The 27,030-nt window shown below is 56.4% G+C and overlaps 3 protein-coding genes across 10 annotated transcripts in view; all 3 read right to left on the reverse strand.

Moving 5' to 3' along the window:
* Positions 1 to 604: 604 nt before the first annotated feature.
* On the reverse strand, positions 605 to 12,617 carry LOC133273854 (glycogen phosphorylase, liver form). 2 transcript variants are annotated; one of them, XM_061462467.1, is made up of 20 exons: positions 12,286 to 12,617; positions 10,317 to 10,418; positions 8,544 to 8,622; positions 8,162 to 8,265; positions 7,038 to 7,169; positions 6,357 to 6,468; positions 6,193 to 6,275; positions 5,202 to 5,345; positions 4,930 to 5,022; positions 4,532 to 4,678; positions 3,796 to 3,959; positions 3,595 to 3,709; positions 3,251 to 3,352; positions 3,030 to 3,177; positions 2,859 to 2,917; positions 2,378 to 2,519; positions 2,019 to 2,226; positions 1,805 to 1,939; positions 1,170 to 1,236; positions 605 to 968 (listed from the first exon to the last, which is right to left on the reverse strand). In XM_061462467.1, exons 1-20 carry the CDS (start codon positions 12,526 to 12,528, stop codon positions 780 to 782), a joined length of 2,568 nt encoding a protein of 855 aa, XP_061318451.1. In that variant the 5' UTR covers positions 12,529 to 12,617; the 3' UTR covers positions 605 to 779. The 2 variants fall into 2 exon arrangements, with proteins under 2 accessions (XP_061318451.1, XP_061318452.1); XM_061462468.1 differs by lacking the exons at positions 8,544 to 8,622; positions 12,286 to 12,617.
* Positions 12,618 to 16,630: 4,013 nt separating this feature from the next.
* TRIM9 (tripartite motif containing 9) overlaps positions 16,631 to 27,030 on the reverse strand; it is a 59,262-nt gene continuing 48,862 nt past the window's right edge. For 2 of the 7 annotated variants that reach the window (XM_061462508.1, XM_061462507.1), the window contains exons 8-13: positions 25,967 to 26,155; positions 23,693 to 23,734; positions 23,027 to 23,050; positions 21,410 to 21,713; positions 20,455 to 20,617; positions 16,631 to 18,294 (exon numbers count right to left, since the gene is read on the reverse strand). In XM_061462508.1, the coding sequence (XP_061318492.1) occupies positions 18,232 to 18,294; positions 20,455 to 20,617; positions 21,410 to 21,713; positions 23,027 to 23,050; positions 23,693 to 23,734; positions 25,967 to 26,155 (785 nt within the window). In that variant the 3' untranslated portion in view covers positions 16,631 to 18,231. Of the gene's footprint in view, positions 18,295 to 20,454; positions 20,618 to 21,409; positions 21,714 to 23,026; positions 23,051 to 23,692; positions 23,735 to 25,966; positions 26,696 to 27,030 lie in introns of those variants that run through there. The other 5 variants (XM_061462512.1, XM_061462510.1, XM_061462509.1 and 2 more) reach the window with 4 other exon arrangements.
* TXNDC16 (thioredoxin domain containing 16) overlaps positions 20,771 to 27,030 on the reverse strand; it is a 328,598-nt gene continuing 322,338 nt past the window's right edge. Inside the window, exon 21 of the mRNA XM_061462505.1 lies at positions 20,771 to 20,783. The gene's annotated coding sequence lies outside the window, so the exon portion shown is untranslated. The remainder of the gene's footprint in view (positions 20,784 to 27,030) is intronic.

Here is a 27,030-nt window from a genome sequence, read left to right on the forward strand (position 1 = left end):
TGCTCTAAGCCCTAGATCCACACCTAGGACTCAGAAACCAGGCTCTGAAGCATGATGGTCAGCAATAACAGTGCAAAATTTACTGCACCTTGTTACAGAGACTTCTTGAACATTAAATGATACCAGCTGCTGCATGCAGCAACCACAAGCACTTACTCAAATCCATACCAGAAACTTAATGTTGTAAGTAATAAAATCTACTGAAAAACATTCTAATTATCCCACTGCCTCAAGGATGCTTCGGGATACTTGGGGGATGGGGATACTGTTGTGATCTGGCTGCTGCTCCTGGGACAGGACCATAGAAACCATGCCCAGGAGCATCACATGGGGCAGTGTGTGTGTGGGGGGGGGTGTTACACAGCCCTACTGCAACTACCCCTTAATTCCCCAGCATTGACGCCTCAGGACTGGCAAGAGCTGCACCCCAGGTCCTGCTTTAGCATCACCTGCAAGGGCTCAGACAACTGTGTCCAGTGGTGCTCCCCACCCTATCACTGTCTGAGCCCCAGCACCTCAGCCCTGACACCCAGTTTTTGCGTTAGCGTTGGTACGAGCCCAGTCCCTGATTTAGACTTCAGCAAAGAGCTCTTGGACTCCAGTGACACAACAGGGCAACAGTTCTGGCATTCTGCACGACACTTGAGTTACAAAAATTACCCCTTCCCCACCCGTAGGAAAGCCAGCAGCAGCACAGACACCACACAGCAGAGACAGAGACCATTGTACAGCGTCTGTGCTCACATCCGTCAGCTCCAGCTGCCAGCAGCTCCGTGCCCCTATGCTGCTGTGCCGTTGGGTGTACTCTGCTCAGCCGTGTCCCGGGGCTCATTGGGCGGTGGAATCTTCAGGTAGGAGGGCTCCACGTGCCAGATGTCCCGGGCGTATTCCTTGATGGTGCGGTCGCTGGAGAACTTGCCGGCTGCTGCGATGTTCCTGATGACCATCTTGGTCCATGCCTTGGAGTTCTGCAAAGAGAGAGGTGGGACTGTGGCTGGAGGCTTGCACCCATGGGTGCTACGCTGGCCCTAAGATGGAGGACTCTCTGCAGCAGCACATCCAGGAGCCTCCTCACCAGGAACCCATGTACACGCACAGACCCACCCCCGGGGAGGGGATGTGGTGCCCCCACCAGAGCTCCCCTGCCTTGTCCCCAGGCCGGCACTCACCAGGTACAGCTCGCTGACCTTCTCCTGGCACCTGACATAAGCCTCATAGTCTGCAAAAACTTTAAACCTGTAGCAGCAAAGAAAGGAGTCGGTGGCAGCAGGAAAGCAGAGGTGGGAGCCTGGCGTGGACGGTGGCTGCAGCACACGGGGCTTGGGCTGCCACATCTTGGGCTGCCTCCAAGACGAGCACTTCAGACAAGTTCACCCTCCCCAAGCCCTATTTGCGCAGAGCCCTGCAAGCCCATGGGTGCTGTGGCACGTGTGCTCTGGGAGGGCACACTGGGAGACATTGTTCCAGAGCAGATGCTGGTGGCCCTTGGCTGCTTAATGCTCTGGCCGGGAAAGCCCTGGAGACACTTAAAAGCATCCATCGTCTGGTGAGGGCTGTGCACTCAAATGCGTCTTGGCCTTAATGTACCCCAGGCTTTAATGGGCCAAGCTAAGGTGCTGGACACGGACCCGTCTCTTGTACCAGTGAAGCATCAATTGCTCGACCACACGCACATCATCAGAGCTGGAAAATTGGACATTATCAGCCAGAGGGTGGATGGAGGGTGCAGGGGGCTGCTCCACACAGGCACCGGGAGTTTGGTGGGGGAACCCAACCCAGGGGATGGAGGCATCCCAGGGCTCACCTGTCGTGGTGGAAGAGCATGTTGACCACGTCGCTGAAGAGGTCAGGCTCCTCTGGGGAGAAGAAGCCACTCTTAATCTGGTCAATGGCTTCCTTCAACTCGGGGAGCTGGTCATAGTACTTCTGGGCATTGTACCTGGCAGGGAAGGGCTCATATGAGACCACGCTGCTATAGCTGCCTGTGGTAGCACCCCCACGGTGTCCCCAGCCCTCACCCTTCCCTGTCCAGCTCTGTGACATCCTCCACCCTCATGCCGAAGATGAACAGGTTTTCCTCTCCAGCCTCCTCAGCCATTTCCACGTTGGCTCCATCCATGGTGCCGATGGTCAGAGCCCCATTCAGCATGAACTTCATGTTCCCTGTGCCTGACGCCTCAGTGCCTGCTGTGGAGATCTGCTCCGACAGGTCAGTAGCAGGAATCACTGCCAACAGAACACGCGGACACAAGGGGCTCACAGCGACCAGCTTTGCGTTTGTATCATGTCAAAGAATGTTAGCAGTGATGGAGCCATGGGCTGGTGGACAGCCACGGGGCCGATGTACCCTCCCCACAGCGTGCTCCATGTGGCCTACCTTTCTCTGCCAGCGAGACCCTGTAGTTCTCCAGGAAGATGACCTTCAGCTTACTCCCCACAACGGGGTCGTTGTTCACCACCTGAGCCACAGCATTAATGAGCTTGATGATCATTTTAGCCATGTGATATCCTGGGGCAGCCTAAGAGAAAAGCCGCAGGTGAGCCCAGAGGCCTGGCCAGGGGAGCTCCATCCAGTGCCCACCTGCCCAGAGAAGGACCCCCTCAAGACTTCTTCCATCACCTCATCCAACCCATGTGTTGCACCACCAAGCTTTCAGGGGCTTCCCTGACCAAAAGCAGCACATGTTTGTGCACGCCCCAAAACTCGGTGCCTTGCTTGGATCGAAGCCAACAAGGGCTGCCCCAGCCCTTCCTGGCGAGCTTCATGGACCTAGCCACATGGGACAGCTGCAACCAATTTCCCTAGGGCATTGTCAAGGACTTCCTCCAAAATGCCTAAAACTCCTGACCCAACTCACCTTGCCCCCAATGATCACTGTCCTCGGCACAAAGAGCTTTGCAGGATCCTTCCTGATGCCTGGAGGAGACAGCAGCAAGGTGTCACCCTCTGTTTTAGCTGCATCCCAGGGCCTAGGAATGCTCATGCACCCGCAGGGGAGCCTGTCCCCTTGGGGTGCATGGTGGCTTACGGTTGTACATAGTGATGATGTGCAGGCAGTTCATCAGCTGCCGCTTGTACTCGTGGATCCTCTTCACATGCACATCGAACATGGAGGAAGGGTTGATCTTCACTTTGTACTCCTTCTCCAGGAACAGCGCGAACTTCACCTTGTTCTCCTGGGTGAGGGCAGGGAGCATGTCAGCGCCAGCCTGCGCTCTCCCTGCCTCCAGCCCCTGGCCACCCCCTCACCTGCTTCACTTTGGCAAGCTCCCGGATGAAGAGGTCGTCGTCCACGCACTCGTGCAGCTTTGTCAGCTGGCTCAGGTCCCGCACGTAGTCCTCCCCTATTTTCTGCAACAGGAGCACAGGCACGCGCTGACCGTGGGATGCGCGCAGGCGCCTTCCTGTGCGTGCTGCTCCTGGCTGGCTTGGCAGCCAAGCCAGCAGCGCTTGGGAAGCAGGAGCAGAGCACCCGGGTGAGATGCAAACACAGCTCCACCATTTAGAAGATGTAAAGGGCTGAGATTGGAGCAGTGTCCCCAGGGTCAGGAAGGGCTGGGGGCCAGCACGCTGCCCCCCCTCCCCAGCATTACCTCTGCTATGAGCTCCGCCAGCCCCGGGTTGCAGAGCAGGAGCCAGCGCCGCGGGGTGATGCCGTTGGTCTTGTTCTGAAACTTCTCCGGCTCCAGCGCTGCAAAGTCCTCAAAGCTGTGAGGACGAGGAGAGGACAACTTCAGGTTTGCCTCCTGGCACCACCATTACCAAGCCAAGGGCGATCCCGCCACCACGCTTACACTTGAGTCTTGACTATTTCCGAGTGGATCTTTGCCACGCCGTTGACAGCGTGGGAGCCGACGATGCAGAGATGGGCCATGTTGATCCGCTTGGTACCTCCCTCCTCAATCAGGGACATCCTCTGAAGTCGGTCCACGTCGTTAGGGAAGAGGAATGCAATGTGCTGTGGAGAAGGCCAGAGAGACGGTGAGGGGTGCTGGCATTTAGGGATTTCCCACCCGATTGCTCCTGAGGAGAGGGTCACAGCGATGTCTCCAATGCACTTGACATGGTGAGACGCAGAGCGATGGCTTTTACTTGGAAGTGACAGTGCAGACCCCCTCCCAAGGGTGCCCTTCCCCAGCATGGATGTCTCCAGACATAAGGACATCCCAAGCCCCCACAGTCACAGAGATGGGGTTTTGAGCACGTGTGGCCAGCAGAGCTGTTTCAGCAAAAGCCTTGTGCTGCCAGCCCAGGAGGCCAAACCTCCATCTCTTTTGTACCCTCCACCTCATCCCTTCCCAGGAGAAATTTTGCATTTAGGGAGCAAAGAAAGGCCAACAGGTAAGGCCCTGGAGCAATGCGTGAAGTCTTTAAAATAGCCAGTAATTGCAGGATGGCAACTGCACACCAACCTCCCAAAACAGCAGACAGAACCACCTGGCCACACACCCAACATCATTGGTCTGTGCAGCCCTTAGTCCTGACAGCACAACACATGGAGAGGGTCCCTCTGCTGCCCAAGGGACTTACATCCAGGTGTCTCTGGTTGATCTCATAGATGATCTGCAGGTGTCTGGGAAGCAGTTTCTCCACCAGGTCCACTGGCCAGCGCTCCAGGGCTTCGGGAAGCACTGTGTGGTTGGTGTAGGCGAAGGTCCGCTTGGTGATGTCCCAGGCCTGCCAGGGGAGAGCTGGTGCTGAGCAGCGAGGCTGGGTGCCAGCACCCATGCACAGTCCTCCCACCATGGTCAGCAGCACTGCCAAGCCGACTCCTCCAAGTCCATACCCATTAAACCCATCCTGACCACTCCACATCACTCCCTAGGCCACCAGCAGCTACAAAACTGGTTCCCCAGCTCCTCCACCATGGGCTGGCGGGAAGGCGAGCGCAAGCGGAGGGGACCAGCGGCCGAGTCAGGTCTCTCTACCTTGTTCCACGGCAGCTTCTCGATGTCCACGAAAATCCGCATCAACTCAGGGATGGCCATGGCAGGGTGTGTGTCGTTCAGCTGGATGGCAACCTGTGGGGAGAGCAGCGCTGGCATGTGGGGATGCGTGGGGGACATGTGGGCATCCCACTGCCCATCAGCTGGGCACAGGTACCCAGAGAGGGTCCGCAAAACATCTCCAGGCCTGGGGGCCACGTGAGAGGTGCTGAAATGAGCTCCAAGGTACATGTCAGAGCAACGTGGGCTTGTACCTGGTCAGGGAAGGAATCAAACACGATTCGGACACTGTCTGTGCTCCCAAACTTGGATGCTTTGAAGCGGCGTATGATGTCCTGGAGGGTGGCAGCCACGACGAAGTACTCCTGCTTCAGCCGCAGCTCCTTCCCTTCGAAGAACTGCGAGCAGAGGAGCAGGCACTGAAGCACTGCAGCACGCTGCCCAGGCAGTGCCTGTGCTGCGGGAGCTGGGCCTCCCTGGGCCTCCCTGCACGCGGGACCCGCACCGGCACACATGCACCACACAGCTCGGTGTGAGGCCCCACTGCTTTTCCTATGCTGGTTCTAGCAGCAGCTCTAACCCCAGCGTCTCCCCGTGCTTTCCAGATCGCAGCACAGGGGTGTGAGATGTGCCTGCCACTGCAAACAGGTTGAGTCCCTCCCGACATCGTCAAAACCTGTTCTCCCTGGCTTGAAAATTCTGGCCGCAAGGAAAGGTACTGGGGAGACAGGGAAGGGAAGCTGCAGGGGCTGTAAGACCGAAGAGCTAATTCTGAGACAAGAATTAAAGCCGCTGTTCGCACAGCACAAAACACCGACCGGCTGGTGTGCAAAACAGAATCCGTAAGAGGCAAGCTCACCGCTGGAGCTGTGGTACCCCCAGCTCTCCTTGACAGCTGGGAAGGCTGGGGTAGGGTTAAATGGGAAAAAAACCGCCAAGGCTTGTCCAAAACAGACTGCAGAGTGCGGAGAGCTGCCCTTCAGCTTCTTCCCCTGTGCCTGCAAGCAGGACATTCTCATCCCCTACTCCCTTTTACCACACTGAGCACAGATTTGCCCAGGAACAGTCGTCTCTACTGCAGCCCTGGTGAGACGCAGCAATCCCCACCCAAGCACTACAGGCAGCTTGAAACACAACTGAAAGCATTTCTGCAATGTCTCGGGGTTGCTGCACTTCACACTCTGTCTGGGTGCTCTTTATCCATCCCTAAACCAGGGACGCTCTCCCCCCTGCATTGTGACTTACATTGTCATTGGGGTAGAGGACACGGGATATGTTCTCCGCCAGATTTCTGTCCAGCACAGCCTGGATGTAGTCTCCGACGTTGACTGTGGAGGAGCAGAGGGATAAGGTGGGCACGGGACCCCCCTCCACCCCATCCCGCTGGCACCCCACCAGCAGCCACTTACAGTCACGCAGGTTGAAGTCGTTGGGTGCTCGAGCCGACCACAGGCGCATGGTGTTGACGGTGTTGTTCAAGTACCCGGGCACGGGGGTATCGTAGGGCAGCGCCAGCACCACCTACAACATCAGCAGGGCAGCTGGGGCTGGGCTGTGCCCCTGGCTGGTGTCCCTCCAGGTCTCCCCTGCCCCACCTGAGCCTTCCCATCCCACAGACCCTCCTCCAGGACTGAGCTCAGGGCTGCATCCATCTTCGTGGTGGGGACATGCTCCGCACCCACAGCCCCTGCCATGGGGACGTCCCGGCTCCCTCAGGTCTGCCCAGTGCCTGCTGTTTGCCAGGAGCACTCAGGGGATGGAGAAAGGCTTGCGAGGGCCAGAAGCAGCTTAATTCAAGCCATCGTACCGTGCTGTGCATTGCGCACAGACCTGCCGGAGGTGCTTTTGGGTATTTCAGAGGTTGGCTGCAGATGTGGAGCACCAAAACCTGTCCCCATCCCTAATGTCCATCTCCTCCCCACTTTGCTTCACCACCGCCTTTTCCACCCCAGCAAAGCACCTTCACCAACGCAACCCTCCCCAGCAGGGATGCTGCAGGACCCATGCCAGGGGTGCAGCCCCCCCAGGGACAAGCCATGCAAGGGAGTCCCCGCAGGCTGGCCCCCACGAGGCTGTGCCCCAGCCCGTACCTGGGTGTCGACCCACTTGGCGCCAGTGGCAGTGTGCTCCACGCGGCCGTAGAAGTGCACGGGCAGCATGTACTCGGGACGCGCTTTCTCCCAGGGGTTGCCGTGCCGGAGCCAGTCGTCAGCTTCTTCCACCTGCCGGAGGCAGCGGGAGCTATGGTGGGGGCACCCAGCCCCAGGGCCCTCCCCAGGCTGTGCCACGTGCGGGGCCGGGAAAGGCTCTGGCTGCACCAAGGGGATGAGGCTTTGGGGGCCGTCTGCCCTAAACCTGAATCCTGGTGCCACAGGGTGAGCCTGGAGTCTCTGCCCCAACCACCCTGAACCCCAGGGTCTCCCTGCCAGAGGGGTGAAGGACGGGGATGAGGAGGTGGGGACAAAATGAATGTTCTCAGGGCACCGCTAACACTGCCGTGCTGTGGCCAAGATGCCACCAGCCCCTTAGTGTCAGTGTCAGCCTGCAGGCCAGCTAATGAAGAGGACTTGTTTCCTGCCCCAGCAGTGCTGGGGAGAGCCCAGGGTAGAGATCACCTTTGGCATGGCCAGGTCAGAGCTCCGGGCAGCAGGGACATTGTGTGAGGGCCAGGGGAGATAAGCCACAGCAGGACGTAGCAGCCAGGAAATGCTGTGCCAAGGAGGAAAGGCCTCCACTTGCTGGCGCTAGGGACAGCTTTTGGGAGCGCTCACAGGGGCCCTCTGGGCACTCGGGGCTGCCTCCCGCCAGGGGTGTTGCAGATGCACACCGCATTTTCCACTGCATTTCCTAAACAGCCTCTTGCACCCTCTGATGCTTTAAAGCAGACATCAGGCAGCACAGCAGGGCTCGGGGGCTGCATCTGGCCTCCACCAGACCTCCCCACACCATCCCTGTACAACCTCAGTGAAACCATCCTCACCCCGTGAACAGCACGGACGTGACCTCTCCATCCCTGTTTGCACCAGTTTAAGACGTTAAACTTGCTCGAAAAACACACGACAAGTTTTAAACACCACAGCACCGGCAGCTCCTGCAGTCTCCAAGCTAAGAGAGTGTCTGTGCACCCTGATCTCAACCTGATCTAAGGGGGAGGCCAGATTCAGGGCTTTGGCTGTGCTGGGGGAAGGTGAGGGCCACGCGCCTCCACCCGTACCTGCCACCCGTCCCTGATCTTCTGGTTGAAGATGCCGTACTCGTAGCGGATGCCGTAGCCGTAGGCTGCCAGCCCCAGCGTTGCCATCGAGTCGAGGAAGCAGGCTGCCAGGGAGAGAGGAGAGCACCGAGGGGCACTTCCCTGGGGAGCCCTGGGAGACAGTGGGTCCTTCTCCCATGGAGAGCAATGGCCAGAAGCAGGAGCACCCCAGGGATACGAGCCCGGGCCAGCAGCGGCTGCTCACTGCCCAGCCACCCAACACCTCTCACCCCATGCTGGACAGGCTGGGGCAATAAACCCCTATCCCCTGGTTCAGGTACCCCCTGCAGAGGATGCTGTGCCCCGTCTCCCCAGCAATGAGACCATTTGTGGGCTTACTCACCAGCAAGCCTGCCCAGACCACCATTGCCGAGACCAGCATCCTCCTCGATTTCCTCCAGCTCTTCCATGTCCAGCCCAAGCTACAGAGGAGAAGGTGATGGGGCAGACACACTCATCGCCCGGCCCCGTGGAGCGGATGCACTGCTGGCACGCGCCCCTGGGTGCTATTCTGCACCCACTGCTGCCCTCCCTCTTAGGGTGGCCTCCAGGAGGGGTGGAAAGACACCCAACCCTGCAAGACCCATCCCTGCAGGTGGGACACTGTGATTTGCACCCAGAGCAGCCGCCCTCCCGCTCCAGGGCTGTTCACGCTGTGGCAGGGACCAGCTCTGGTGTTTGAAGTCCCTCCACCAGCCTTTACAAGGGACGCGCATACCAGTGACCTTGCCATGGACAAGCTCCTTGCGCCCGGGGGCTTGTCCGTGCCATAACAAGACCAGAGCCATAACCAGGGTGCCGGTCCCAGGTCTTTCAGGCAGGTCTCCCAGGGCTCATTCCCAGCCCTGTTCCCTCTCCCTATGCCCCAGCACCACGGCTGCAGCCCCGCAGGGGCAGTGCTGTGTTCCTGCTCCCCCAGCACCCCCTCTGGGGCAGCCACCCATGTGCATCACTGCCCTCTGGCACAGTAACCCAGGTGCCCATCCCCATGGCCCGAGGCATCACCCTTTAACAGAGGTACCCAGAGAAGCAACCACACCACTTTCACAGGGAAATCTCAAGGTTGCAGTCGGCGATGCTGTGGGAGGAAGTGGTTCTGCCTATGCAAAGCACCTCGGGCAGCTGAGCAGGAAATCGGACGGTGCCTTGTCAGCGCTGAGCCACCTTTTCCCATGGAAACCCCTTGGTCTGCATCTCCCCTGATGTCCCACGGTCACAGCAGGTAGGGACAGCCCCAGTGCCACGGCCACCCATGCAGAAGAGCCAGACCCTGCACTGCTCACAGGTAAGAGACAGTACCTTCTCCCAGCCCTGCATTGCACCGGCAGCCCTCCGTGCCCACACAAACATTTCAAGTGATTTCTGTGCTACCAAACATTTATTTTAGAAACTTTTGGCATTTGTGTCTGGGCAGCTCAGCACATGCACTAAGGAAGGTTCTGCCCAGAGCTTCACCTGCCATCGACTACAAAGAGGGTGATTTCCAATCAACCTCACGCCTTCTGCTTTCCCAGGCTATACCACCTTGCAGCATCCCAGGCTCTTCCCCTCACCCCCACCCCCAGCTCAGCTGCCAAGATCAACAGGTAAGAGATAAAAAGCCTAAAAATAAATTCTTCTCCCTTGATCATGTTTGCACAAAAGCTGCTCCCGCTGCTGTGCAGACACCCCAGTTGCACATGACACGCATCGGACACGCTGGTCCAAGTGGTGAAAGGCAGGGGGAAAAGGAGCCACCCAAAAACCTTTGACAAGCCAAGTGCCACATGGTGCCAGCCCCAGGCTGGGGCTGAATTAAGCTCCTCTGCCATCGATTATGGCTGTTAACGGCCTCATGCATAGAACCATGAGTTTCTTGGCAGTTTATGGGCTCAGCAGAGCTGTACTGCATCCCTCAGCACACAGCCCTGGGGCTGGGCAGCCCTGCTCAGGCTGCAAGTGCTGGCTGCAGCCCTGGGCCCTGTGAAAGCAGGTCCTGGAGCAGCATTCATGCGCTAAGGCATCACCTGCTGCTCACGGAGCAGTTTGCAAACAGCGTGGTAAAACACGGACATCTCCAGGATCCAGAGAGCACGGAGCCCTCCTGCCCCAGGGCCTCACTGCCTGGGATGCTCACCTGGTAGATGGCTTCGTCGCAGGCATTCTGCAGCCCCAGGTTAATCATGGTGTTCTGCAGCGTCCGCCCCATGTAAAACTCCAGGGAGAGGTAGTAAATCCTCTGAAAGAGAAAACCAGCCCAGGTCACCTTCCCCAGGCCTGGAGGAGGCTCCCCTGCACCGCAGGAGCTGCTATTGGGAGTAATCTCAAAGCAAGAGGAGAACCCTGGCTGTCAACAGGGCAGGGGGCTTTGCACCAGGAACTTGAGGGCTGGGGCTTCTTGGAGGCCCTGAGGCATCCGTGCTGCAGCCCCTGCCCTGCACCCCTGCCCCTGCTGTTTCCCAAGCCAGGAAGACGGCAGTGCCCAGGTGGTTTGTCAGGACAAGCTGCGGTGCCCGGTCCAAGAGCAGGGACAGCTCCATGATGGTTGGCCTGAGCTTGCCGGGGACTGCAGTGGTACAAAGGTAACCTTTAAAGAGGAAACATTACCCAGTGTCCCCATGAGCAGCAAAGCAACCAGAAAAACAAGGGAGCCACTGGGAACAGAGGTGCGGGGCAGCCACAGGGTCACCGGCTTCCCCTACTGCCCCCTTGGGTTTGCTCTCGTCTCCCCTCTTGCTGACACAACGGGTGCAGGATGTGGCCAGGAAGGTGGCAGCTTGTGTAAGCTGTCGCCTGTGTCAGCACCAGCAGGTTTTAAGGAAGGATTTAAGGCTGGAGGAAGTGGCTGACTTGACAGCTTTCCCCAGGACCTACACAGGGGCGGGCTGGGGATGGTGATGAGAGAAGGCTCAGGGGGGACCTTAGAGCAGCCTTCCAGTACCTAAAGGGGGCTGACAAGAAAGCTGAAGCAAGGGCATGTAGGGACAGGACAAGGGGCAATGGCTTTAAACTAACAGAGGGGAGATTTAGAGCAGATTTTAGGCAGAAGTTCTTCCCTGTGAGGGTGGTGAGGTGCTGGCACAGGTCGCCCGGAGAAGCTGTGGCTGCCTCATCCTTGACAGTGTTCAAGGCCAGGTTGGACGGACCTTGGAGCAACCTGGTCGAGTGGAAGGTGTCCCTGCCTGTGGCAGGGGGTTGGAACTGGATGATCTTTAAGGTCCCTTCCAACCCAAACCATTCTGTGACTGCATGCTGGGCAGCATGGGCTGGGTTTACTGGCTTGATCCCAGCAGAGCTGGAAGACATGATGCGGGGTGGACGGCACTCAGCGTGGCTCAGCTGTACGGGAGAGTCCCCACACTGAAGCCCTGGAAGGGGCTTATCTTTCTCTCACCCCTACAGGACATGGCAGGGATCTGAGCTATCAGGGGCTGGCACAAACCCAGCGAGGTGCTGACCGGGCCGCCCTCCCAGGAAGGAAATCGGAGTCGACAGAGCCATCCAGGTTGCAGGACAGGATTACTGCTTAATCCCCAAGCAGCCAGAGCCCTGTGCTCGGTGGGTGCAAGCCAGCTCACACGAGCAGGAACTCCTGCACAAAACCAGATCTATCTTGCTTGGGATCCCCGCAGCACAGACCAGGCTTGGGCCTCTTTCGGACAAGATCTGCTTGCAGCTGGCTTCGTCTAAGCCCTTCAAGTAATTCGCCCTAGAAGGCTTTGCAGCTGCGTTTGGGAGAGCTCACCCACGCCAGCACTGTGGGGCAACAAACGCTGTTCCCATGCCCCGCACCCAGCTCCCAGCCAAGCTGCGCTCTCTTTGTTTTGCAAAGCAAAGGACAGCGGCCTCCTCCTTGTTAAAGTCCAGTCCCTCTGCTCTGCAGCGCTAAGGGGAATATCCCCAGACCAAAGGAAAACCGAGCCCCCCCTTCCTGTATTTTTCTGGCAAGTTCACAGAGGGACGCTTTGCACCCAAGGGGTTACAACGGTTGTCGGAATTCTCACACTCCCACACTGCAGGACCCCCCTTGGGAAAACGGGGGGGGGGGGTCCCTCGCCCCCCCGCCCTGCAAAGAGAGGTCCCGCCCAGCATCCCCTCGCTCCCACCTTGGGGTCCTTCTCGTAGTAGTACTGCTGCGTGCGGATCCAGCGCCCCACCAGGTGGTCCCGCACGGTGTGGGCCAGGGCGAAGTAGTAGTCGCGGGGGGTGGCCACGTTGCGGTCCTTGACCAGGGTGAAGTGGAGGTGCCGGTTGAAGCCCCGCTTCAGTTCGGCCACGCTCTCGGCTCCCACGATCCCGCGGATGCTGATCTGCTTCCGCCGCTCCTGGTCCGACAGCGGCCGCGACATCCCGCCGGGGCTGCGGGGGACGCACACGGGAGACACCGCCGCGGCGGGGCTGGGCACGGGCTCCAGGTTTGGGTTCCGCCTCCGCCCCGGGCTGGCACCGCCCCGGGGAGGGCACCGCCACCGGCAGCGGCAGCGGGACAGGGACGGGGAGGGGCCGCCGCCACGGGCCGCCCCTGCTGGGGCGGGAGCAGCGCGAACTGAGGGGTCCCGGGGACCGCCACCCCTGGGGGGGGGGGGGCGGCACAGAGGGGAGTGCAACGGGAGGGGGTAGGGAGCCGGGGAACGAGCGGAACCCGCAGCAGCACCGGGCCGTGCGGTCCGGTCCGGTCCGGTCCTGGTTCTCACCGGGGCGGCGGCGGGGACTCCACCCGGTGCTCCTGAGCTCGTCCAAGGCCCTTCCCGCCGGGGTCCGGGGCAGACCCGCTCTGCCGGCCCAGAGGGACGGTGCCGCGGTCCCACCCGTGCCCAGCAGCCTCCTCCCGGCGCCTCCTCACTGGTCCCTGCGCTCCGGAATCCCTGTGGGAGGGGCGCGGGATCTCCTCCGGTCGGCCTCGGGTCCTTCACAGCCGCCTCCCCGGGCAGGCTCCGTGGCTGTCTGCCCTGCCCTGCCCTGCCTTCGGAGCCCGGCCCTGCCTCCTGGTTCCTCCTGAGGGCAAGAATAGCTGACCTGAGCATGCAGCGCAACACCTCTTCCTCTTCCTCCAGCCGTGCCTGCGCAGGCCTTCCAGCGCTGGCTGTTTTCGCTGCCCAGTTCTGCACAGCGGAGCCCACACGCAGCCGAAGAGCATCACAACCCAACCGCTGCCCTGGGCCACCCCTGCTCCTGGGCTTACCCAACCACCCGACCGATACGCTGGCCAGGTCCAAGCAGGACGAGGCTCCACACTGAGCCGGGTCGTGGCAAAGGGCTGCAGCAGCTCACCAAAACTTCAGGAACCGGCCCAAACCGCACACGTGCAACATGGGCAAAAGGGAATGTGCCCCATCTTCCTGATTCTTCACAGGGCAGATTGAAGGATTGCTGTTCAGGTGGAAGCCTGGGCACGGGTTCCTCGCCAGTTGGCAGCAGACAGGGGCTGGGTGCCTGCAGCAGGTATTTCCTGGCCAGGACCTGCCCTCCAGTGCAGGTGGGAATTGCAGCCATGCGAGTGGTGCCTGCAGAGTGCTCCAAGAGCTGCCAGGCGAGGGGCAGAACCCTGGGTGGGTTTGGGCAGCTTGGGACGTCCAGCGCTGCTCTCCTGGATAGCGGGAGCTGGGCTGCACCCGGCGCGGGGTGGTGTGCGCTGGCCCTGGGCTGTGCCCAGAGTTCCAGGCTGGGTTTTACAGGCTGCAGGGAGGCTGCAGTTTACCGTATCTCCGGCGTTCTGGGTATGCTCCCTCTTGGGAAGGACAAGCATTGTTCTGAGACGTGAATGCACTTAATGCAATGATTAGCACGTTTTTCTTTAGCCCTGGACCTGAGCCCATGATGAGCTCAGAGGCCTCACATTGAAAAACCTCTCCATAGGCATTGTGAGAAAACGTGGAGCAGGCACCAGTTTCCCATCAGAGAGTGCTAAGAGAACTGTGCAGGACTTTTCCTTCGGACGTGGCCCCAACAGCACTCATACCTCAGCGTTTCCCCCTGCTTATGGAAGAAAGACCCTCCCGAGGGATTCCATGTGCTGGTGCTTCATCACAGCAGTGCTGGGCTCTTTCAGGCCTGGGCATCTCGTGATCTCAACCGTTTTCTCTCTCTTCTCCACCTGGTGCTTGCTACCTCCTCTCGCTCTGGGTGGGTCTGGGGCAAGGGCTGGTGTTGAGGTGGTTGCACTGGGTTGGACGCTGCAGCTTGCTCCCTGGAGAGATGCTGCTCCGTACTCAGCCCATGTAATTCCTCCCTCCAAGCCACATGCCATCCCTCATCCCTCCTTCTTACGTCCTGGCTCCTCTGCACCCAGGGCCATTCCTTGGCACCCCAGACCCCCTTGCCGATGGGCTGCAGGTGGAGTGGGGAGTCCTGTGCTGCCTGACTTGGTCAGCTCAGTGCTTTCAGGCAGGAGAATGGCTCAATGATTTGAGAGGCCAGTGATGTTCCCCTTCACTGCACAAAGCCATGTGCCATCATCTGGAGCAGCACTCTCTTACCCCTGCAGCAGGAACACCACGCACATGAAAGCCCCTTCCTGCTGCTGGTGGGATGAAAGAAGGCTGGAATTCTTGGGAATTGTCCTGGCCTTGCCAGGATCACTGTGCTGAGCCTTGGTCTCCTCATGCCCATCCTCCTGCCCCCTTCTCTCTCCAGATCCCACTTGTGTCACCTCTCTTCTGCCCCAGCTTTGCTTTGGATCCTGCTCAATCGAAGCTCTTTTCTGAGCTTCCCTTTGTGTAATACAAGGCCTGCTACACGCAGATTTTAAACACCTCTCTGCAGGATGCCTCTCTCTGTACCTCTCCAAAGCACATCTTCTGTAAAGGAAAGGGGTGAGGGACAAGTTCTGGCACTGTCCAAGGCTCCTGACACAACCTTTCCCCTCCCATCGGTGCTGGCTTTCCTTTCCTGCAGCGATTGCTTAGGTACTGGAGGACCAGCAGAGCAGTTCCTTGTATTGCAATGCTAAGCTGAGGTGTGCTGGATGGGCCCCATGCGTGCGTGTGAGCAGTGTCCGAGCGCGCTGGGCTGGAGCTGTTGCAATGCCTTACCCTCAGATGTCTGGAGGACCAGGGTCTTGCTGTATGGGCTGACTCCTGTTTTGTTGAAGGCTTTGACACGTGCGCTGTACGTGCTGTTGAAGTGAAGCCCATCCACCGTGCACATGGTCTCCTTGCCCACATACACCTCCTGCAAAGCAAGCACAATCAGTGCCCTGACCACGGAGCCCCAGGGGTGTGAGAGCAGCTTCCAGCAGTTGTGAGGCACAGGGTTCAACTATGCTCTGCTACCTGGGCCAGACTTACAAGCAGAGCAAAATAACCCTCTGATTTGTTCCTTGATAATACTTTGGGCTGCATTAAAAGAAGGGTGGCCAGCAGGTCGAGGGAGGTGACTCTCCTCCTCTGCTCCACTCTGGTGAGACCCCAGCTGCAGTACTGTGTTCAGCTCTGGGGCCCCTGACACAAGAACATGGACCTCTTTGTGCTGGTGTAGGAGGCCATGAAGATGCTCTGAGGGCTGGAGAATCGACCTGCTCTTGGCAGGAACTGCCTCCTGTACAACAGTCATCACTCCCAGCTTGCTTAGCAAATTGCTGCCTGACTTGGTCAGCTCAATGCCTTCAAGGCTCAATGATTTGAGAAGCCAGAGACGTTCCTTTCGTGGCACCAGCTGTGTGGCATCATTGGCTAGAGCAGCCCTCTCCTACCCCAGCAGCAAGAACACCACGCACATGCAAGCCCCTTCCTGCTGCTGGTGGGATGAGAGAAGGCTGGAGTGCTTTGACACGTGTGCTGTTCGTGCTGTTGGCACCTTGGCACCCCAGACCCCCTTGCCGATGGGCTGCAGGTGGAGTGGTAAGGCTCGTGTTGCTGCCCCCTCCCCTCTTTCGCTGTCTGAGCTCAGCACTCACATTGGGAATGTGGAATTGTCACTGCTCCTCATGCATACAAAGAAGGGAGGCAGGAGTGTGCTTGGGATGGGAAAGGGTCAGGAAAAGACTGAGTGGGATGTGAGACTGCTGGATTTGGTGTTCATGGCTATGCTTGGGTTGGCTCCCCTAGAGCCCTGCAGGCATAACACAAGATTTGCAATGACCCTTCTCCCTCCTGGGGCATCTCCTGCTCATGGGATGGGAAAGTTCCCATCCTCCCTGCTCTGCAGGTGCTGGTGCCTTGCCGGCTGTGTCACATCTGTAGGTAGAGAGCGCTGGGGTGCTGCCTGTGCCAGCGGCATAAGCTCCCTGCACCCCTTGGTCATGTGCTGCTGCTGCTGCAGCGCTGGGTTTCAACTGGCTTCTGTACCCACCTCACGGCCATGAACCAAGTTCTGTCCATTCTCTGCTGCTGTCTCCCAGCAGGGACAGGGAGGGATGTGCAGTGTATTGCACTGACCTGCACTGGGGTGGGATGAGATGGGAACCAAAGCAGAGTCTCTGGTGGTGCAGTGATGCTCTGGGAAGCTGTGCCCTTCTCTCATAAAAGTCCTTTATTAGAACAGCAAACATGACACTTCAGTACAGCGGCTGTATGCAGCTATCATCGCAGTACGGGGGGACAACGTCTTACAATCACTGGGAGTCTAATAAGCACCATGAACATCCTAAAGAACAGGGGATAACGGCTGAGAGAGGAGCCCCGGGTGAGCCGGCCACGGGGGCTCATCAGGTATTCACCAAAGAGCTGCTCGGCGTTGCCCCGCAACACGGCTCTCCTGCAGCTGAGAGAAGCTCCTCGGTGTAAGTCAACAAGATAGCACCCATCCAATAAATTAGGTAAACTTAAAACTAGAGCAACAAAGGAACGAATGGGACCATCCTAGAGGAGGGCATGCTGGAAGGGAATGGTCTATTTACACTTGTCTTCCTGCTGGACCAGTACTCCCGAAGCATCCCACCTGATCCCGCATCTGGAGCTGCAGCTCTCCTGTCAGGCTGGGTAGGCTGGTACCTGCCTGGCAGCTGCCTCCCCAGCTCCGCACCACACCGGGACATGGCGAGTGACCAAATAGTGAAGCGTGGGGCCATGCGCATGCAGGCACCCTCAGCACGGGGACACAGCTGGCACCAGGCATGGCACCCACAGCTCTGACTCCTTTCCTGCCTCTGAATTACCAGAAAGTCCCTACCAGGGTAGGCCGATGGGAGCTGCTGCCAGCAGCAGGCGCAGGCAGGGCAGCGGGTGCGTATTCCTGAGTGCGTGGCAGGGCTGTGGCCAGCTCTCCTTCCTCCCCATCCCCATCCTCATCCCCATCCCCGGGCTCCCCATCAGACCCTCCCTGCAGAATGCATTCTCCGGTGAACAGAAGGACACTGTCAGGATTTTAAGGCTAGGCTTTATATGGCAACTATAAAAAAATAAACACTAATCTCCAAAGAGCCGGGCAGGGGCTCTCTGGTCTATGGCTGTGGTGTGCAGGCTGACGCCGGGCTGTGGGGAGCTGGGGGAGACCCTGACAGCACCCAGAGCACCCAGGGACAGGGCAGCCACTCCCTGCCCCACTGCTGCGCCCCATGGAAATGCCTCTTGGGGACAAGGGCCAGGGCCAGGTGTTTTCGTAAGGACACAGAGACTGACTGGTAATCCAGGACCCACCTCTACACGTGACTGAGGGTGCTCTGCAAGAAAGGCCACAGGGGAAAGAAATATCCTGCAAAGTATTGGGGCTGGTGTGGGCAAAAACTTCCCCGTGGTGGGGGTCCCTCCTTGGTCCCTCCATCCAGCCCCATGGGAGGGGAAAGCGCTTTGCCAAATGAGACGAAACTGCCCCCCTCGAGAGCCCAACTCAAATCAATGAAACCAAATCTAAAAGCGGACGCAGAGGAACATCTCAGGCTACTTAGGTACTTCATCAGCCAAAAGAGCTAAACAGCGAAGCGCACACACACAGGACAGCGCAGGAGGATGGAGATCAGAGGCGGCCAAAAGCTGGGTTCTTCCTTCCCGCTTTGCCTCTCTGTCTCCGGCTGGCGGCAGAGCAGGGACCCGGCAGCTCCGCAGCGGCCTTGTCCCGCAGGAGGGAACAGGCTGGCTCCTCATCCTGAGAAGAGGCAGCCGGCTCCAGGAGCATCCTCATGGCATGGCGGAGCGCGAAGTGTAGAACTCAGGGACCGGCAGGCCGGTGTGCAGCGTCACCTGCAGAGACACAAGGCTCAGCTGAGTCCCTCCGTGCTTGGCAGGACAGCTCAGGGCTGGCACACTGTCCCCAGGGAGGGCAGGAGCAGCACCCAGGCAGAGGCAGGTGCAGCCAGAGATGTGGGGAGCCCACTGCTCCTCCTGCCCCACTGCACATCCTCCCCGCGGCAGTGGGGGCCTGGGGTAGGGTAGGAGAGGCTGTCCCCAGAACTGCAGCAGTGGCTCCATCTCGCTGTTACATGGCTTGCCAGCACTGCTGGGTCCCTGTGAGGTGGGATGCTGGTACCAGCGGTACCAAGCCCCAGATATCCTGAGCTGGCTGCAGACAAATCCAGCAGTTGGCTGCCAGAGAGGTGGGACATGGCAGCAGTTGGATCCTTCCGCAGATGGGATGGACAAAAGGGGATGGAAGGGCCTGAAGGACCCTGAGCCGCTCAGTACAGAAGGAGACCTCCAGGAAGCCCCTGAGCTGAGCGTGTGCCATACAGCAGACGGGACATGGCCAATTCCTGGTGCGAGGAAGCTGAGCAGCAGCAGGGTGCTGGGGCAGGGCCATGCTATGGCATGGGGAGATGCTCAAGCACAACCTTTAACTGTCCCTTCCAACCCAAACCGTTTGCTGAGTCTATGAAAATGGGAGCTAGGCACTCGGCCTGGCATCATCTGGGGGTGGGAAGTGATGCAGCAGAGACTGCAACACAGGGATAAAGGGAAAGGGAGAAGAATACTGGAGAACTGATACTCAGGAAAACCTTGGTCTGTAAGGGATATGGGCAGGCTCTTCTTGTGCAGACTGACTGGGTGAGGGGCCAGTCCTGCAAATACTCACACAGGCACCAATGAGCTGTGCATGGGTAATTCAGTTCCCTCTGCAAATACTTTGGTTTGGGATGAAAGCACAATTCCTTCTGTTACTGGAACAGCAGCATTTTCCCCTTCAGACAGTTGTAGAAAACTTTGTCTAAAGCAATTATTTCCCTCCTAATTACAGTTAATTATTCATAAACCTTTGAAGAAGGATAATGAGTGACTTGGGTTTATTAGCAGCCTTTTATCAGTATCCCATGGGATTTCTCTGTTATCAGGGGATTTAAGCTCTGCCTTGCCCAGAGAACTGTCAGAAAGCAGAGGGGCTCCAGGAATGTCCTTATCTGTTAGGGCTGTGTAGAGGATTTTTGTAGGAATTAAACCCACAACGAAGTGGGATGTTTCTACCACACCAAATTAATACCGTAACCTCTAAGACCAGCTCAGACAAGATGGTCTTCTTTAATGTCTCCTGATTAAACACCAGCTCATCCCCAGTATGTTGCACATTGGCCAGCCCTTCCCCAAGCTGGCAGCCTCCCTGCCTGCAAGGCTCCTGGGATGGGAATTTCTGGCAGGGATGCTTGCAGAGTTTGGAGTGGTAATGACCAACCTCTGCTCCAGTGCTGCTGGAAAACTGTTAGTGCCTTGGTGGCAGCAATGGTATGCCTGATACCCTGAATAGAGCATGCCCTGATCCAGAATCCTAACTCAGAGAAGCCACTTGGGGCCTCTGCCCTTGTACAGAGATGGTGCCTTTGACATCCACTGCGGAAGACTATGCCAAACTGCTCAACACCCCGAGGTCATCTGTCATGTGCAATGTGTCCTAGGATGTGCTTGGGCACTTGCGCAGTGCTGGAGGTACAAGCAGTGGTAGGTGGATGTGCCAAAGCCAGGCTCAGTGATCGTGGAAGACTCAGTGTGGGGGGATGATAGCAGGGATGTGATCAGTGAGAAGAAAAATGAAAGATGAAAATACCGGATAGGCCCAGGGAGCCACCACTTGGTGATGTTCAGGATAGCTGATAGCTTGGGAAAAAGAGAAGAGGGGTTTGAAACTCCCCGGAGGGAAAAAGGTTTTAAAAGGTGCCCTTCTTCCTGGGGAAGAAGGAAGGAGGAAGACTCTCCTGACTGGAGAGTCCCAGGAGAGCTGCAAGAGCTGATGAGGCTCTTGTTGGGTACCATCACAAAACAGTTATAAAACTGTTGTACAAGAGCCTTCCCCATGAAGTCCCTGTGCTGCTGAGCATCACCACACACTGCAGCGACAGCAGCACTGGAGCGTCCGCCAGCAAGCTCACCCGCAGGGTATGCTGCTGGGGTGCTCCAGAACATGGTCAAAGCACGTACCTGCACATTCCTGTTGAGGCTGACTGCAGGGAAAAAGAGGCCCTCCAAGTTCTCAAAGGCAACAGGCCCTTGCTGGTCCTCATTGATGGAGAACGTCAAAGTCCTCCTGGTCAAATCCAGCAGCACTCCCACCGTGGCACCTTTCGTTATCCCACCCTCGGTTCTGTGGGAGCAAGGAGAAGATCAGAGCATCTCTGTGGCTTAATGTCCTCTGTGCTCCCAGCTCAGGGTTCAGGCCACGATGGACCTCAAGGGCTGATGATGCTGAACTTCACAGCTCACACAGGGGCCAGGCCATGACCAGCACCCATCCCAGCTGGGCACCATCCCTGGGCACCTCCTCCTCCAGCCTCCTGCAAAGGTGCTCTCTGCTTGCAATGATGTCCCTGTGAGGGCAGAGTTGCCTACTGGAGCAGGCATAGCAACACAACCATGGGGAAAGCAAGTGGACCTGGGGAGCAAAGCTGCAGGGCCCCTACAGGCCCTGTTGACCCATCAGGGAATGGCCTCTGAGCCTGCAGGAAGGTGATACCAGGCTCTCCCTGAGCTACCGCAGGCTTCAGAGCCCCCAGCCCTATTGTCCATGGGGAAAGCGAGCAATACCCATGGCACCGTGGTAAAGGCAAACACTATTCTCTTACTGCATGAGTTGCAAGGCTTTGGTGCTAATGCAAAGAGAGTGCTATACAGGAGTTGTGCCATGCATGCTCAGGGGAAGAGTCAGAATGGAAAGAACTGCTGTAGGCAGGGAAGGAATACTGGAGCAAGGCAGAACCAGGGAGGCAGAACTGTCCTTTGCTTGGGACAAGGGCACATCCTGTAACAGAGGTGATGAGGAGTGATGCCACCCTTCCCATGGGCACCTGTAGGTGCCACTGGAAAAGCTACAGGGTCTTACTTGGGCTGAAGGTGGGCTGTGGTCTCTGGGAGGAAGACCCTGTTCCAGACCACGTACCTGTTGGTGTGCGAATTGTTGTGCATGAACCAGCTCCGATTATTGTCCACGTACATGGCCCAGGCTTTGTCGTCCTTGCCCAGCATGGCATCCTTCAGGACATCAATGCGTGCCACACCAAAGGCCGGGTCAGGGTGGTTATCGTAACGATCGATTGACAGCTCCCAGTAATGGAGCCCTTTGGAAAAGCCCGTTTTCCCCAGCACAACCCTGTCATCATAGCTGTTGCAGGTGACAGTCAGGTTGTCATTAGAAAAGATGATGTCAGCATGGGCAGAGGCAGGATCGAAAGAAAACCAAGCAACTGGAATACACAAACAACATCAGGTTAGTGTGGAGGGAGCAGAGATGTAGGTGGCTGAGCCATACGGAGCAGACACTGAACAGGGCATGCTGCATGCAGGGCCGACATGGAGGGCGAAGGCTTGGGCTGCTGCCCGCTGACATGGCAGCAAGAAGCAGGCAGGGAGCTGCACAGCGGGGGGTGCTGGCTCAGGGAGGGCACCTTCCATCACAGAAGGATGCTTTGAGCTTGTGCAGCTGCAGCCTGACAGAGTGGCTAAGGTCTTATGGCCAGGACACGGTGGGTTTTGTTCTCGCTGATTCCCAGTGCCTGTGTGTCTCCATGCCCTCCCACTGTCTGTGAGCCAACAGGATCCTCACCATCTCCTTAAACTTGGCCCTAGCGGAAAGAGACATGATCACAGCCAGGTCTCCAGGCTCTAGCTAACATAAACTGACTCTTACGACTAAGGGTTAGTCATGCAAGCAATAGTTTGCGGGGTCAGGCCCACTGTGGGGTAGAGGCTGAGGGACTTTTGACAGGGCATGTAGGGATAGGACAAGGGGAAATGGCTTTAAACTGACAGAGGGGAGATTTAGATTAGACATTAGGCAGAAGTTCTTCCCTGTGAGGTTGCTGAGGCACTGGCACAGGTTGCTCAGAGAAGCTGTGGTTGCCCCATCCCTGGCAGTGTTCAAGGCCAGGTTGGACACAGGGGCTTGGAGCAAGCTGTTCTAGTGGAAGGTGTCCCTGCCTGTGGCAGGGGGGTGGAACTGGATGAGCTTTAAGGTCCCTTTCAACCCAAACCATTCTAGGATTCTATGATTTTACGATTAGCACATAAACTGTGTGTGTATTTGAGGGCTGGCAGTCCTGGGAACCAAAACCACATACGAAGGTCTACACTGACAGAGATGGTATGTCACATCAAGAATCATCCCTGAGGAGCAGCTGGCCACACGTAAGACAAGAGCTAGCTCATGGGAAAGCTGGAAAATGCACGAAAACCTCCATGACTTGGTACGGCTGCTGGTTTAAATGCACAGGACTTGGTTACTGCAAATCTGACAGATACAGTGTCACGTCCTGGACAAGACAGAGGCACAGGGTTTCACAAGCCACCAGCCCGGTTCCCTAGGTGGTTTTCTCCAGCGGTCACTGAAACGTGAACTGACACATCCACAAAACACTCTTACGCCTGCAGGAGTAAATACGGCTTGAAAAATGAAACACTCTGGTGAGACTGATTCATTGGTTTATTGGATCGTTTCACAGGACAGCTCACATGCACGCGGGTGCCCCACTTCTGCAACTCCACAGAGGTGATTCCGTACCTGCCACCATTTTTTTAATGTCAACTGTGGTCATTCCCAAGGACAGGCATGCAGGAGAGAAAACAGCACATAAAGGTGGGTAAAGAAAGGAGCGAGAAACAATCTCTGTTTGCCTGCTTTGCACGGACCTGTCAGTGCTTTGCATGAACGGGGGCAGAGATTGAGGGAGGGTGGGCTCGGGCTGCGCTGAACTGGCCAAGGTAGCAGTCCTGTAGGGCGGGACATGGGACTGAATTCCCAGGGGAATGAACATGCAGGCAGTCTGACAGGGTCAGGCGAGTGGCTACCACCAGCTTGCTCCAATTAGCTGCAGAGGAGCTTTCACCTCCTTGGCATTTGGCCTGTGTTCAAGCACCCTTAATGAACTGGAATACATATTGCTTTGAGCAGGATGAGCAGTTCTTAATTACAGGGCTGCATCCAGAGCACTGACTTCAGGCTTTACTTTAAAACTGCATGGGGGAAAACTTAAAAGGCCTTTACATTGTATGGCAATCATCATTCCTCCTCCAAATTTGCCTACTGCCATGACATCCAAGGGCACTGTGCAAGTAGGGTGTGCGCAAGAAATGCTGCTCAGTCACCAAAGGAAAGTTAAATATCAAACAGGAAAAAAGGACGAGCAATGTGGAGTAGGTACCAGTTAATTGTAATAAATATACTTGCCTAATTGAGAGTAAGGCGTTCCTTGAATGTCAAAATTGCATCCTATAAAGAGATACTACATTTCACACATCACAGCTAAGAAACAACAACCGTCTAACAACCACCCGTGAGCATTTAACCATTAAGTAAGCATCCAGCCAGCCACAGGAGGCCTGATTCATTAAAAGCTAGAGAGCATGGAAAGGGTCACAAATGCAACCGGTGATTTGAGTGTGTACTGTTGGCTGTTTTGTTGAGTCTCACCTCTGGGAAGTGTGGAGTTTTGTTTTTTCATTGCCAAATCCCATCATAGCCATCATGAGCATCAAGTCCTGGTTGCCAACTGCCCAGGATGCCAAATCATTGGACGTTCCTCCAGAAAAGAGGCAGGAAATTTTAGCCTTGGTAAATATTCTCTACATTGACTCTCAGTTGAATCACTTAAAAAACAGTCCTTGGAGGACAAGGACTGATGAAAGAAGAGCAGCCACTGGTGTGTTCAGTGAATAGGGACCACCAAGGTCTCCCAGGCTGCCTCCTCTGCTGTGTGTATGGCCTGGGCAGAAGTGGAGCAGGGGAGGGGGTCTCCAGGGGCAGATGCCTGGCTGCAGACCCCCGATAGCACCCAGCGGGCACTGGGCTGTAGCTTCAACTGGAGCTGCGCAGGCAGGATCTGTTGGGGTGCCCTTCATCCTCCTGTGACTGGGCTGTGCCTGACCCCTGGCTGCGCACCTCCTGGGAGCCACAGACTTATCCAGGAGCTTGTCCTAGCAAGGAGAAGTGGCCAACATGAATCCCCACGTTGGCACTGCATGGGAGGGCATTCATGTATTTTAAGGATTCCCCTGTGGGGAAGCATCTGGCTGCAGTTGTGTGCCCTGCCATGCTGCTGGTGAGTGCCAAGCAGCACCACCAGAGGTTGTTTTAATGAATCGAGCCCCGTGCCCCTATTCAAAATGTCTTTTCAAGGTCTCTGTGCATCGCTGTGATACAATTTCACCTGAGCGCGAAACAGCACGGACACACGGGCACGTTCAGAACACCACCACCCCAGAGCATGGCTGCAGAGGTCCTTACTGCACACACAAGTATTACTCATGGCCATCGCAGTGGATCTCGGTACACTGCACACAAAGTAAGAACTGTCCGTAACAAAACAGAGTTGAAGCCATTAGCGCACAGCAGTACGATGCGGAAATAAACATAAAAAGCACAAAGAAAAGAAAGTTGCAGGGTCCCAGGTTATTCTGGCAAGGGTCATGCTGCGGCATTCCTCATTCCGGGTTAAAGGATGGAAATCAATCAGGGGCCCCCATTCTTCCTGGGCTTACACCAGAGGAAGCCATGAATTAACTCCACTGGAGCCCATGGAGTGGTGTAAATCCAGACTGGTGGAAGAATCGGGGCCCAGGATCTTTAGCAACGGAAGGTGTGCAAAGACTGGTTAGAAAGCAGCTCAGAGATGCTCTGTGCCTGTGGCTCCTTCACTGGCTGCCTGATACCGTCACTCATCCTGCCTGTACTGCCTACATCCCACCACAGCCCTTGAGGACCGGGCGCAAGGAGGCAAGCAAAATGCTTGTGAGTGCTGCCAGATGAGCAAGGGTTCACCGGAGTGGTTTCCTCTGCTCTGCAGAATACAGGAGTTTGATACGATCCCGTCTGGTTCTGCACAAGCTGAGCCCAGTGCTCAAATCTGAGTGGACAAGAGCTCACATCTTCCAGGTTCTTAAGCAGCCAGACTGCAAGGGATTTAAGCAGCCAGACTGCAAGGGATCTGTGACCTTGCTTCCATCTAGACTTAATTATTTCTTAAGAAAGGTCTAGATTTAATTGAGCAAACATTTCATAAAACAAATCTCACAGCAGAGGCTGCATTTCCTGGTTGTATAGGGAAAGCAAACCATCAAGATGTCCTCACAGGTTTCTCCCAGGGAGAGTCTGTTCTTGTGACTGTCCTTGGACACAAGATCAACGTAAACTAGAGATGGGTGATGTGCTCTGCTGGCTGGCTGTGCAAATGGCTCAGCCAGGCTGGCCCTGCCAAGAACAGCACCCAAGTAAGGAGTTACTGTGCTGCTCCATCACCCCACACCTACCCATGCTGGTATGTACAGATGAAAACACCACAAGAACTCCCTCTGTGGCAGAAGCAGGCCACTGACAAAAGGAAGGAGCTTCCCCTGCTATCCGCATGTCATGGGAAAAACAAACACAACGGAACAAAACAAACAAATACTTTGGAGATGCCCAGAAGCACAGACCAAGAGGAAATGCCAGAGGCACTCAGCTCACCAGCTGAATTCAGGGACTGTAAAGAAGAATGCAAGCTCAGCTGGTGGGCCGAAGATCTTAGCTCAAAGTAGGATCTCCCCGGAAAGCTGGGTTGTAGATTAAGGGTGGAGGAGAAAGGACTCATTCTACGAAGCTGCGATCTTTCCAAAGGCACTGGAAAAGGGAGGGTCTGTTCTTCTGACTGCGTGTCTAAACGTAAGATCAATGCAAACTAGAGATCAGAAATGGGATCTGCTGGGTAGTGTCACTCCATTGCCCGAGACCAGACCTCAGACCAGAGCACAGACGCTTCGGCACGCACGGACCCTGCTCTGCTGCAGCGAGCGTGCGTATGGTGTGTGGAGCAGGAATGTCTGGTGCTGTGCAACCCAGCGAGACCCTTCAGGAAAGCCTTGCCTCGGACAGTATCAGCAATAAACAGACTTTCATCTTCCAAAATGGTCCCATGCCATCAAATTCAATATTCTTGTCTGTAAAAGTGAGTCCTGCACCTCTTCACAGTAATGCACCTAAAAAAATTCACAAGTTACCATGCACACTTCCCATTGTGCTTTAACACATCTCATACCTTTTTGTGCACAATTATTAGTGGAGTAAAAAGTAGTCACTTGGTAATGCTGAAAGGCATTTTTGCAGGGCTGTGCTAAGCTGTATTACCCTAAGTACCACCAAGCACCCACCTTACTCAAAGGTTGTTCGGGATGTTGTGTTCTTGGTATCCCTTTGTACCTGTCAAAACACATCTGAGCCTTACAGTAAGAATTTAACTCACGTGATTCACAGCACAATGTCAGAGTAGAGGCAATCTCTTGGGTCATGGTTTTCTGTTCCCCATTACCATGAACAGTTACCTCCTGCTATCTCTTCCCTAGCCTTGTCAAGGGATATGTGAACATGGAAATGTAGAATCCACCATCCTCTATACATTTGAATCAGATAAACTCACAAACATTATGTCCCCAGCCTTCGTGTCTCAGCTGCGAATATGAATTGAGCTAGAAATCACGTTAAAACAAATAAAAGGAAGCATTTCTTTGCACACTGGGTTTTAACTTCTGCAATGA

This window comes from Pezoporus flaviventris, unplaced genomic scaffold, assembly GCF_033815535.1.
Source record: "Pezoporus flaviventris isolate CSIRO_AGI_PZ_B2104156 unplaced genomic scaffold, CSIRO_AGI_Pfla_v1 ptg000035l, whole genome shotgun sequence".
Taxonomy (NCBI): domain Eukaryota; kingdom Metazoa; phylum Chordata; class Aves; order Psittaciformes; family Psittacidae; genus Pezoporus; species Pezoporus flaviventris.